This window comes from Tachyglossus aculeatus, chromosome 5 (assembly GCF_015852505.1).
Source record: "Tachyglossus aculeatus isolate mTacAcu1 chromosome 5, mTacAcu1.pri, whole genome shotgun sequence".
NCBI lineage: Eukaryota > Metazoa > Chordata > Mammalia > Monotremata > Tachyglossidae > Tachyglossus > Tachyglossus aculeatus.
The window spans coordinates 56,672,047-56,684,915 of record NC_052070.1 but is presented as its reverse complement, the minus strand read 5'-3'; the positions used below and the strand labels follow the sequence as shown (position 1 = coordinate 56,684,915).

The 12,869-nt window shown below is 48.2% G+C and overlaps 1 protein-coding gene across 1 annotated transcript in view; it reads right to left on the bottom strand.

The window, feature by feature from the left end:
* The window catches only part of IGSF21 (immunoglobin superfamily member 21), a 386,505-nt gene that overhangs the window by 227,850 nt on the left and 145,786 nt on the right, over window positions 1-12,869 (bottom strand). The window contains exon 2 of the mRNA XM_038747515.1: window positions 2,175-2,287. Within this exon, the coding sequence (XP_038603443.1) occupies window positions 2,175-2,287 (113 nt within the window). The remainder of the gene's footprint in view (window positions 1-2,174; window positions 2,288-12,869) is intronic.

The following is a 12,869-nucleotide window of genomic DNA, read 5'->3' as shown; positions in this document are numbered from 1 at the left end:
CATGCGCGAGGCTCTTCAGGGAAGCTGGGGGTGGGTCTGGGGGTGCCCTGGTCTGCCCTGGCTAGAAGTAACAGCCGCAGGGGGGTGGCCTGTCTCTACTGCAGCCCTGAGCTTGGGAAATTCATTCAATTCATTCCATCGTATTTATGGAGCACTGTGTGCTCACAGCCTTCTAGACTGTGAGCCCACTGTTGGGTAGGGACCATCTCTATATGTTGCCAACTTGTACTTTCCAAGCACTTAGTACAGTGCTCTGCACACAGTAAGCGCTCAATAAATACAATTGAATGAATGAATGAATGTGTGCAGAGCACTGTACTAAGCACTCAGACTGTCCTGGAAAAGCTTGGTGCCTCAGTTTCACCCTTTGAGTGGAACCATCTTGCCCCCCTTCTCCTTCTTCCCTGTCACCCTTTGTCTCGCAGGGAGTCTCTCTGAGAAAGGACCTTCATGGGATGACTAACCCTTTTAGGCTGCCGGGCTGCAAGAGGGAGGGACTGTCTCCAGCCCAGCTTTCCTGGGTAGTCCCGTGGGTGGGAGGAAAACATCATTTGGAAGAGGAACAAGGTTTTGGCATCCGATTGCTGAGGAGAAGCTGAAAAAGCTAAACGAGCGTGAGGTACTCGATCCACCGAGGAGCCAGGGTGGCGAGGGGTGATTCATTAACATGCTTTGAGTGTGTGAAGATGCTGACAACGTGCCTCCTCCCCCAGAACCAGAAGAGATAGGTTTTTTTGGCAGCAGCAGGAGGGATTTAAGTTAGCTCTAAGGAGGGCCTTCTGAACAAGGGAAGTGAGATTTTGCCAGAGACGAACACATGACCCCCTTGCCCGACTTGAGGGAGAGTGGTGAGGATAAGAAGGGACTAAGGAAAAGAGTTTCCCTGTCCTAGTGGCCCAAATCCCAGGAAAGAAAGGGAGATGATGAAGGATGGTAGGGGAAAATGAAGAGAGCGCAGGACAGCCGGGAAGATCAGGAGAGAAGCAGTGTTGCCTAATGGATACGGCACAGGCCTGGGGGTCAGAAGGACTTAGGTTTTAATCCCGGCTCCACTGCTTGTCTGCTGTGTGACTTTGGGCAAGTCCCTTCACTTATCTGTGCCTCAGTTACCTCATTTGTAAAATGGGGATTAAGACTGTAAAGCCCATGTGGGATATGGACTGTGTACAATCTCATTTGCTTATATCTACCCCAACACTTATTACAGCTCCTGGCACATAGTAAGTGCCAGTTAACAAATAAAAATTAACAAACAATAAGAGTGGGGGATGGTGAGGTAAAGCCCAGGGCTGTTTGTTTCCTCTCCACACAAAGGAGGACCCACACATGACAGGCTGGTTCTCTCGGGCACATAAGGTAAACTGCATCCAAGTCAAGCTAATTTTATGCCCACTTCCATTTGTACAGAGTTGCCTCCCTGCAGCTGAGACAGGACAGAGTTGATGCTTCTCTCTAATAATAATAATAATGATGGCATTTATTAATTGCTTACTATGTAGAAAGCACTGTTCTAAGCACCGGGGAGGTTACAAGGTGATCAGGTTGGCCCGCAGGTGGCTCAATCCCCATTTTACAGATGAGGGAACTGAGGCCCAGAAAAGTTAAGGGACTTGCCCAACGTCACACAGCAGACAATTGGCAGAGCTGGGATTTGAACCCGTGACCTCTGACTCCAAAGCCCGGGCTTGTTCCACTAAGCCACGCTCTTCTGCTCACTCTAGGTACACCTACTAATCAGTAGTCACCTTGTACCACCCACACCTGCAGAGGCAGAGGCACAATCAGCCACGTGGGTGCCTCCTAAGGTCTCTGCGCAGAAAGAGCCCTCCTATCTCTGCCTGGCGAAGGGCAGCTTCCGACGTGTCTGTCCCTTCTTGGTTGGCCCTGCCACTGACCTGAGGCAACTCAGTCCTGGATAAACTCAAGGACTACGTGAATCTCATGTAGGACAATTCAAAAAGTCTACTTGACCAGCCTTTGGGATGCCAAGTCTGTTCACTGCCCTTTCCCATGGCATAATCCAGAGTCAGGACATTGTCGGCGGGGCTGGGATCACTGCACGTGGCCAATCTGGAGGCATGTTACAGCTCGGCTCTGACCCGGGCCAACCCCACCCACTCATTTTAGCTGATTTTGAGGCCTCTCGGCCATTCCTGGTGGGCAGTGGGACTTACCCGGTACCAGACGATCTCCCGCATCCTGCCATCGGTCTTGAAGTTACATTTCAAGGTCACGGCATCCCCAGCCACCACGGGAGGGAGGGGCTCGATGCTGACGGTCAGGTAGCCTGCGTGGTTGGGAGAGAGGAGACAAGAGCCAGTCAGGGGAGAGGTCAGTTGAGGGACAGAAAGGTGGCTAGCAGGCAGCTCCCCCTTTCCCCTTCGCCCTGGATTTTAAGGTCTCCTCTCCAGCCCAGACCAAGTTTCTCCCTGCAGTGCTATGACCCAAGAGTTGATTTTCATTTGATTCCCATGTGGCAGTCCATGAGAAGCAGCATGGCTTAGTGGATAGAGCACGGGACTGGGAGTCAGAAGGACCTGGGTTCCAATCCTGGCTTTGCCACACGTCTGCTCTGTTACCTTGGGCAAGTCACTTAACTAATCTGGGCCTCAGGTACTCTTCCCTCCCTCCATAATGTACTAAAAGTATTTAAGTGCTTACTAAAAGCAAAGCAATCATTCATTCAATCATATTTATTGAGCGCTTACTGTGTGCAGAGCACTGTACTAAGTGCTTGGGAAGTACAAGTCGGCAACATATAGAGACGGTCTCTACCCAACAACGGGCTCACAGTCTAGAAGGAGGAGACAGACAACAAAACATGTAGACAGGTGTCAAAACCGTCAGAATAAATAGAATTATAGCTATATGCACATCATTAACAAAATAGAGTAGTAAATATGTACAAGTAAAATAAATAGAGTAATAAATCTGTACAAATATATACAAGTGCTGTGGAGAGGGGAAGACGGTAGCACTGGGGGGATGGGGAGCAGAGAGAAAAAAGAGGGCTCAGCCTGGAAATGCTGAGACTCGTGTGACTGTCAGTCTGAGCCTGAAATCCTGCTATTGCTTTTACATTTGCTGGTTTGTTTACATTTGTCATTTTAGCTTTCTGTGTCTTTGTTCACCTTGTGTATAATAATAATAATGATAATTGTGATATTAATTAAGTGTTTACTATGTGCCAGGCACTGTACTAAGCACTGGGTGGTATTTATAAGTGCTTACTATGTGCAGAGTATTGTACTAAGCACTTGGGATTGAAATAAATGCTGGGAAAGAAACACAGAGATGCGCTATAGTCATGGTCCCTGGCCCCCGAAAAGCTCACAATCTAAGAGTGAGGGGAGAAGGGCAGTTTTTAGGGGGAGGGTAAATAACTTAGGCACTCTAATTGATTGATGAGAGGTCATGGCGTGAGGTGCTAGGAAATCAATAAGGGAAGCTGAAAGTGGGGAAAGCTGTGGTCCAGCTGACATGGGGAGGGAAGGAGTTCCAAGATGGGGGAAGAGCCTGAGAGAGAAGCTGGAGATGGGAGAGTCAAAAGCAAGAAGCAGCATGGCCTAGTGGATAGAGCATGGACCTGGGAACCAGAAGACCTGGGTTCTAATCCCAGTTCCACCACTTGTCTGCTGTGTGACTTGGGCAAGTCACTTCACTCCTCTGTGCCTCAGTTCCCTCATCCATAAAATGGGGATTAAGACTGTGAGCCCTATGTAGGACATCGACTGGGTCCAACCTGATTACCTTGTATCTACCCCAGTGCTTAGTACAGTGCCTGGCACATAGTAAACACTTAATGAACATCACAATTATTATTATTATACACATAAAGAAAGATGAACAAAGACACAAAAAGCAAAGATGACAAATGTAAACAAACCAGTAAATGTAAAAGGAACAGCAGGATTTCAGGCTCCTCTCAGCTCAGACAGTCACACGAGTCTCAGCTTTGGGCATAGCTGTGGCCTCCTCAATGTTGGAGAAGTTGAGAAGACCGCAAGGTGAGCCATTCCCTGGGCTGGAGCAGGGGTTAATGGAAGTCCCGGTGCCACTTGGTCAGTGCCTTACCCGACAGCCAGAAGCTTTGGCCAGTCTGATACCTCTGACTAAGTTCTCGGATAACCCTGGCTGTAGAGCCACCCCCAGGAGGAGGGAGGACCCTCCCAAGTCCCCCAGAAGAAACCACTCATATCTAGAATAACCTCATCCCGCTGTTATTTTATTGTGTTGTACTCTCCCAAGTGCTTGGTACAGTGCCCTGCACAAAGGAAGCTCCCAACACATTCGATTCATTCATTCATTCAATCATATTTATTGAGTGCTTACTGTGTGCAGAGCACTGTACTAAGCTCTTGGGAAGTCCAAGTTGGCAACATATAGAGATGGTCCCTACCCAACAGCGGGCTCACAGTCTAGAAGGGGGAGACAGACAACAAAACAAAACATACTAACAAAATAAAATAAATAGAATAAATATGTACAAATAAAATAGAGTAATAAATACGTACAAACATATATACGTATATACAGGTGCTGTGGGGAGGGGAAGGAGGTAAGGCGGGGGGGAGGGGGAGGAGGGGACTAAGTCTGGGAAGGCCTCCTGGAGGAGGTGAGCTCTCAGTAGGGCTCAGTAGGGAATTCGATTTGATTCCTCACTACCACAGGGACAGAGCAGGGGTTGCCCTGGGCCTTTAAGAGCTGGGGAGCTCCACCACATGTCTGCTGTGTGAGTTAGGGCAAGTCATGTAACTTCTCTGGGCCTCGGTTATCTCGTCTGAATAATGGGGATTAAGATTGTGAACCCTATGTGGGACAGGGATTGAGTCCAAGATGATTAGCTTGTATCTACCCCAGTTCTTATTACAGTTCCTGTCGCAAAGTAAGCACTGGGTTTGTATCTGCCCCAGTTCTTATTACAGTTCCTGTCACAAAGTAAGCACTTAACAAATACAAAAAAATAAACAAGCACAGGGTGGAAAAAGGTAGCCCGGGAAGGCTGGCCTGCAATCCCCCACTGTGGATTCCTCGTCCCCAGCACCAACTCACAGGTAAGGCTGGATCTCTGTGTGCAGCTCCTCTCCTAGAGAGATTGTCTTTGCAGGCAGAGATAAGAGGCAACTGTGTTCTCTCCATATATCCTCTTAAGACACTGATAAGAGGGAAAGGTCACCTCCAGCTCCTGAAGGAGGAGAAGCAAGGACGGGCACACCGTTTCCTGGTTTGACATAAATCAACAAGTCAGCCCAAGGGGGGCTGAAGAGGGTGGCATGTTTGTTCATGGGTTTCCAAGATTGAGAATGTAGCCCCTTCCCCCACAACTAGCACACTAGAGCATCGCTGCTGATTAATGGCAGGTGGGGGGAGGCTCAGGTGCCCTTCAGGTTGGGTGTAGAGGCTGGCCACCATTAACCGGGTGTGATTGTTAATAGCCCCAACAATCACAATCTTCTAAGGTGTTCGGATGAACAGCAGTGGGGAGGTGGCTGAACTGAGTCCCTAAATAGCCAGAGTGGAAAACAGCAAGTTCAAGCCAGGCAGGGAAACCGCACCTGTCTTATGCATTGTTTTGAATAATTATGCGGGCTGATCCTACTAACTTTTCAGGAGAGGGAAACAAGGCTGTCCAAGGTCATGATTTCTGAGCCCCTCTTCTCCCTTCTACCCTGTCCCCACTGAGAAATAATAATAATAATGAGAATAAAAATTGTGGCATTTGTTATCTTCTCCTCTAGACTGCGAGCTCCTACTGGGAAGGGATACCTACTCCTTTGATTTGTATTCTCCCAAGCACTTGGTACAGTGCTCTGCACACAGTAAGCACTCAATAAATACCACTGATCGACTGATTGATCGTTAAGTGGTTACTGTGTGCCAAGCAGTGTGCTAAGCCTGGGGGTGGACTCTATCCCTGTCCCACATGGGAGCTCACAGTCTAGAGGGAGGGAGAACAGGTTTCCATTTTACTTGTGTGGTAAATAAGGGGCAGAGAAGTTGTGACTTGCCTAAAGTCACACAGATGGCAGGGAGCGGAGCTAGGATTAGAACTCAGCACTTCTGACCCCCAGGCCCCTGCTCTGTTGATGAGACCAGGCTGCAGAAGAGCAACAGTTGTAGCTAGCAGAGGACAGTTGGGGTGGTTGCTGTAAGATCAGCACAGAGGGATACCACTCCAACTCAACCCTCAATTCTCACAGAAAAACCTTCACACTGTAAAGTCTCATTTTAGCTTCAGTCAATCGACCAGTTAATGGTACTTACTGAGCTCTTACTTTGTGCAGAGCAATATACTAAGCGCTTGGGAGAGTACAATATAGAGTTGGTAGACACAGTCCCTGCCCATAAGGAGCTTTCGGTTGAGCGGGGGAGATAAGATAGAAATAAATTATGGATGTGTACATAAATGCCTTAGTACCTTCTTCAGTGTCTTAGTGTTACTGAGGTAATTTCTAAACTCCCTCCCAGCCACCACCACTTTTCTCTTTCACTTGCAAACTTACCTCCTCTCCTTCCACCCTACTAGGTTCCTCCCACCTTCCTCTGCTCACCTTTAACCCACCATTTGTCCAGTTTAAATCTAGACAGTCATTTTGCAGTTGACCTGGCCCTTGTTCGGTGCTGATTCATCACCAGAGGCCTCTTGACCACTATTTATATTTTTAAATGCCCAGAAGCTATAAAAGAGCTGCAAATGTCCCCCAAAACCTTGTATTATGTCTGCTTTATGACCCCGACATATATAACTGAATCTCTGTTACATTCAGTCTTAAGTTTGTGCTGCAATTAATGTTATTTCTTACCTGGTCCTAAACCAGAAACTCAGGAATGCCACCCCAATCGGACAGAAATACAGACCCACGTTTTTCTCTTCCTCAAGAGCATACACTTATTTTGATATTTTCAATAAATATTGTGATATCTTTAAATATGCAGAGGGAAGTGGATCGGCAAAGGAATGGAGAGAATCCTTTAGTGCCACCAGAGAGACTCTTGGAGCCCTGACACTATTGATCAAGCTATTAATAGTATTGATTGAGCACTTACTGTGTGCAGAGCACTGTTCTAAGCACTTGGAAGAGTACAAAAGAGTAGGTATGGATGTTCCTCGCTTACAAGGAGCTTACAGACTAAACTCTGTTGAAAAGCACACACATCAACCTCATCCAGGAATGCACAAAGCAAACACCTACTCAATCACTCAATTGCATTTATTGAGTGCTTTCCATGTGCAAAGCACTGCACTAAGCCCTTTGGGGAGTACAATTTAATAGGGTTGGTAGACACGTTCCCTGTCCACAATGAGCTTACAGTCTAGAGGGGAAGACAGACATCAATATAAATTAAATTTCGATATGTATATAAATGCTGCGGGGCTGACGGAGGGCTGAATTAGCAGTGCAAACCCAAGAGCAAGAGTGAAGCAGAAGGGAGTGGGAGAAGGCATCAGCCACAAACAAGCCAATGCAAACACTACTGTGTAGTGCTTAGCGCCTGATTGAGCATGGGGACTTTGTCAGAATTCACTTTGATTCCTTCCCACATTTTACAAGCTTGCTCCTGACACCTGGTTCCCCTCCAGCCACCATGGCGAAGCTCCATTCCTCAGATGTGGGGAGTGTTAATTAGATTCTCTGTCCACCAGAGGTTGATTATTTAGAGGCGCCAATCCCCACTAAGCAACATGGTGCTGGATGTTCTTGTGATGCACTGGTGGGGAGCCGGGAGGGACTCGTTACTTGGTGATGCTCGGTACACAGGGCTAACCAGATTTGAAAGTCTGGACCACAGCTTTACTTCTTCCTTGTACTCACTTGGAGATCAAAGAGCATCATAATGAAACAGAACTGAGTTAGCCGAGGGCGCCTGGAACAAGGGAGGGAGATCAGTGAGCTGAAGCTCGATGGAGACAGTCAGTTGATAGTGTTTATTAATAATGATGGCATTTATTAAGCACTTACTATGTGCAAAGCACTGTTCTAAGCACTGGGGAGGTTACAAGGTGATCAGGTTGTCCCACGGGGGCTCACAGTATTCATCCCCATTTTACAGTTGAGGTAACAGGCCCAGAGAAGTTAGTGACTTGCCTAAGGTCACACAGCTGACAATTGGAGGAGCCGGGATTTGAACCCAAATGACCTCTAACTCCAAAGCCCGGGCTCTTTCCAATGAGCCATGCTGCTTCTTGCTGTTTATTGAGTGCTTACTGTGTGCAGAGAACTGAACTAAGCACTTGGGAGAGGACAGTATAACAATGAACAGACACATACCCTTTCCACAACGGACTTAAGTCTAAAGGGGGAGATAGACATTAATAGAATTCATTAAATGAATTACAGATATGTACATAAGGTTGGGAGGGGGAATGAGCAAAGGGAGCAAGTCAGGGCAACACACAAAGGAGTGGGAGAAGAGACAAGGAGGGCTTCGTCAGGGAAGACCTCTTGGAAGAGATGTGCCTTCAATAAGGCTTTAAAGTGGGGCAGGTAATTGTCTATTGGAGATGAGGAGGGTGGGCATTCCAAGCCAGAGGTAGGATGTGGGCAAGAGGTCAATGGCGAGATAGACAAGATCCAGGGGGGCGGCTGCAGCATCTTGGAGAACATGCTCTATTTCAGGGAGTCAGAATCAGAACTGAGTGGGGCTGGGTAGGGTGGCCTGGGGCTGGCAGCAGACAGCCACATGGGGATCTGAGGGGAGCAGGTGGGAGCTCCTTTCAGGACTGGAAGAAGCAGTGACTTTCCTGAGAAGGTCAGTTGTCCACAACTTCAAGACAAAGAGACATAAAAACTTGGGCCAGGAGAACCAACCTCCCCCTGCTCATGGGCTGGACCACCCCTAAAGTATCCATTGCCATTGGAAGTTCCCCTTAGTGGGGTTGCTGAGGGCCAAGGCAGCTGCAGTGTTACAACCAGTGTAACCTGGAATCAGGCCAGTGGTACTCAAGAACCCATTATGGACCCCTGGATCCCCATTCCTGGAGAGAGGGGGGGATCAGACCACCAGCATAGCCCGTCGAAAGCCCAAAGGGCCGGGTGTCAGGAGTTCTGGGTTCTAATCTCAGATATGCCACTCATCTGCTTTGTCACCTTGTGCCAATCTCTTCACTGTGTCTCAGTTTCCTCATCTGTAAAATGGGGACTCAATACTTGTTTTCCAACCTAGACTGGGAGCCCCACATGGGAAAGGGACTGTGTCTGACCTGATTATCTTGTCTCCAGTGCATAGTCTCCTACCACTCCCAGAGAGACATAGGGTAAAGACAGCAGTTTGTTCCAAGCCCGGCTCCTTTAATCCCATTCCTTCCCAAAAGGCCTTGGAACACTGCTGCTGGTCCAGGTACTCAGCACAGCGGGATTTTACCGCATCCACTTATTTGCATAAGCCTGCCCCGAGCTGACACCATCTGCTCCTCTTGGCCTTCCGGAATATGCTCCCTCAGGAGTGAACCATCATTAGTTCCTGTACTGTCAGCTGGATTCTCATTAGTGTTTGAGCAGGAAGTTGTCAGCTCTCAATCTCCAGGGGTACCCATTCATTGCTCCGCATTCCTTCACATGGCTTCAACTATGCAGATGATACACAAATCTACATTTCCAGCCCCGTTCTCTTTCTTCAGTCTCACATTTCCTTGCATGCCTCACATGCCTTCAAGACATCTCTACTTGAATGTCCCAACCTCACTCCAAACTTAACATGTCTAAAACAGAACGGCTTATCTTCCCACCCAAACCCTTTCCCATCACTGGAGACAGCTCCACCACCCTTCCTGTCTCACAAGCCCATAACCTTGAGAGTCATTATCCTTGACTCTCTCATTCAATCCACATATTCAATCCATCATTAAATCCTGTCAGTTTGACCTTCACAGCACTGCTAAAATCCACCTTTTCCTTTCTATTCAAACTGCTACCACTCTGATCCAATCACTTACCCTATCCTGCCTTGATTACTGTATCAGCTTCCTTGCTGATGGCCCAGCCTTCTGTCTCTCCCTGCTCCAGTCCAAACTTCACTCCGCTGCCCCGATCATTTTTCTACACTCCTCAAGAACCTCCATTGGTTGCCTGTCCACCTGTGCATTGAATAGAAACTCCTTACCCTTAGCTTTAAAGCAGTCAATCACCTTGGCTCCTCCTACCTCACCTCGCTACTCACCGACTACAACCCAGCCAGCATATTTCACTTCTGTAATCCAGCTCTTAGAACAGTGCTTTGCACATAGTAAGCGCTTAATAAATGCTAACATTATTATTATTAATGCTAACCTTCTCACTGTGCCTCAGTCTTGTCAATCTCACTACCAACCTTTCATCCATGTCCTGCCTCTGGCCTGCAATGTCCTCCTTCTTCATATCCAACAGACAATTACTCTCCCCTGCTTCAAAGCCTTAATGAAGGAACATCTCCTCCAAGAGGCCTTCCCTCATTGGGCACTCCTTTCCTCTTCTCCCACTCCCTTCTTCGTTGCCTTGACTTGCTCCCTTTATTCATCCCCACTCCCAGCCCCACAGTGCTTATGTAGATATCTGTCATTTATTCATATTAATGTCTGTCTCCCCCTCTGGACTCTAAGCTTGTTGTGGGCAGGGAATGTGTCTGCTTATTGTTATACCATACTCTCCCAGGTACTTAGTACTGCGTTTTAAACACAGTAAGTGCTCAATAAATACGATTGACTGACCGACTCCTGGTTCTTCCTCCAAGGGTTTTGTTGATCACCACCTCGTGGCCCAATCCTTTATCTTGAGCTACATAGCCCAGAGGTGGGGTGGAGAGGGGGATACACTCCCCAAATTCCAAGTTGTTGGGGAAACATGAGGTGCTAGTGCTCATTCCAAGCTGGGGTGGCAGAGGCCTCAGAAGATGGTCTGGGCTGTACCATGCAGCCCAGCATCGGGATGTGTGTGTGTGTGTGTGTGAAAGGGCTCATGGTCCTAGGCCACTGGACCGGTCTGAGAGTGGAACCAAACCCCAGGGTTGGTGGGGCTGATGAGGGGGCACTGCACATTGGCAGAGGCCTTGGCACCCTCAGAGGTGCCAGTCCCAGTGGTGGGTCAGACCCTCGGTGTCTGCCACTTCAGGTGAGAGGGACCTGGAGAGTGGGAAGGGGTCATTGTTGTCTCTGCAGCAGAAGCAGCTTGTTGCCCCCCACCCCCTCCACTCACCCTGGACCGCGGGGCTGGCAAAGCAGCTCAGCTCTCCTCTGTACTACGGAGCTCAACTTAAACCCGTGGTTTGAAATGGGTAGGGGAGGGAGGGAGGAAATCCACTGCGGCAGCCCAAGGACACCATGCAGCAGTAGAGACTCAATGCGTGGGGCTCCAAGAAATGGGGGGACAGAGGTGAGGGGATGGACAGGAAGGTTAGGATGTTGGGGGAGAAGAGAAATGGATGGGTATAATCCCCTCGCCCTCCTCTAGTTCCTATGGCTCTGCTTCTTTCACTTTAGTCTGTAAGCTTGTTTTGGGCAGAGATTGTGGGTAGGGAACCTCTGTTAGTCAGTCAATTGTATTTACTTAATGCTTATTGTGTGCTGGAGGGAGTTACAATAGAACAGACACATTCCCTGCCTGTTATACTGTTCTACTGTACTCTCCCAAGTGTTCAGCACAGTGCTCTGCACACAGTGAGAGCTCAATAAATGATTGATTTCACTTGGGATGAGGAGGTGAAGCAGTGTTCTCTTGGCACCTTCTAATTTCCTCAAACAGTTAAGCTGCTAGAGGAGGCAGTTTGAGGGCCCTGAGAGGTGATGCTGAAAATCAGAACAAGCTTCTCTTGGGGACCTTTGCCTCTCAAACATAACATGCTACTAGGCCCAAGGAGAATGAGCAGATAGACAAGCCCACCAAATCCACCACAATAATGATAATAATAACAATAATAATTGTGTTATTTGTTAAGCGCTTACTATGTTCCAGGCACTCTACTAAACGCTGAGGTAGATACATCTGTAAAATGGGGTTTGAGAGAGTGAGCCCCATGTGGGACAGGGCCTGTGTCCAACCTGATTGACTTGTGTCTACCCCAGCACTTAGAATAGTGCTTGGCACACGGTAAGCGCTTAACAAGTACCATTATTATTATTATTATTACTACAAGGTAATCTGATTGAAAACAGTCCCAGTTTCATACAAGTTTCACAGTTTTCATCCCTATTTTACAGATGAGGGAACCGAGGCACAGAAAAGTGAAGTAACTTGCCCAAGGTCACACAGCAGACAAGTGGCAGACCTGGGATTAGAATCCAGGTCCTCCTGACTCTCAGGCCTGTGCTCTAGCCACTGAGCCACAGGACAAAATAGTAACTACAACTTCCATGCTTTCTAATGGAATGGGATTCCATTGTCCCCGGGGCAAGAGGCTGGATCAAAAGCCTTACTGGGCTCCCTCCTATGTGAACAATCATGCCATAACAGTTGAGGGCAAGGTGGTTGCCCCTAACAAGTTGGTGGGCTATGATGGGAGAGTCATAGATGCACGGCCAGCTGCTGCTTCCAGTCCATATGGGGTGGAGGGGTACGGGGGGCACTCCTGCCAGGGTTCAATCACCTGGCTGCCAGCTCAGGTCACAGGAACCTAGATGACACACATCATCCCAGCTCTAAGGAGCATATCAAGCATCAACACAGCCATGCAGGCAGAAGTACTCTTGAGAGCCGATTTTAATTGGAAGCTCCCAGAAAGGATGGGATGGTGTCTGTCTGACTGTCTTTCTCTTTGTCTCTCTTTCTCTCTTTGTGCTTGGGCGCTGGATAAAATCAACTCTGTCATAGTGAGGGAGGACATGGGGGGAAAAGTAGGAAAGGTAAAGAGGAAGAGAGTGTGGAAAGCAATGGGAAGAGTGAAGTGAGGGAGAAAGGAAA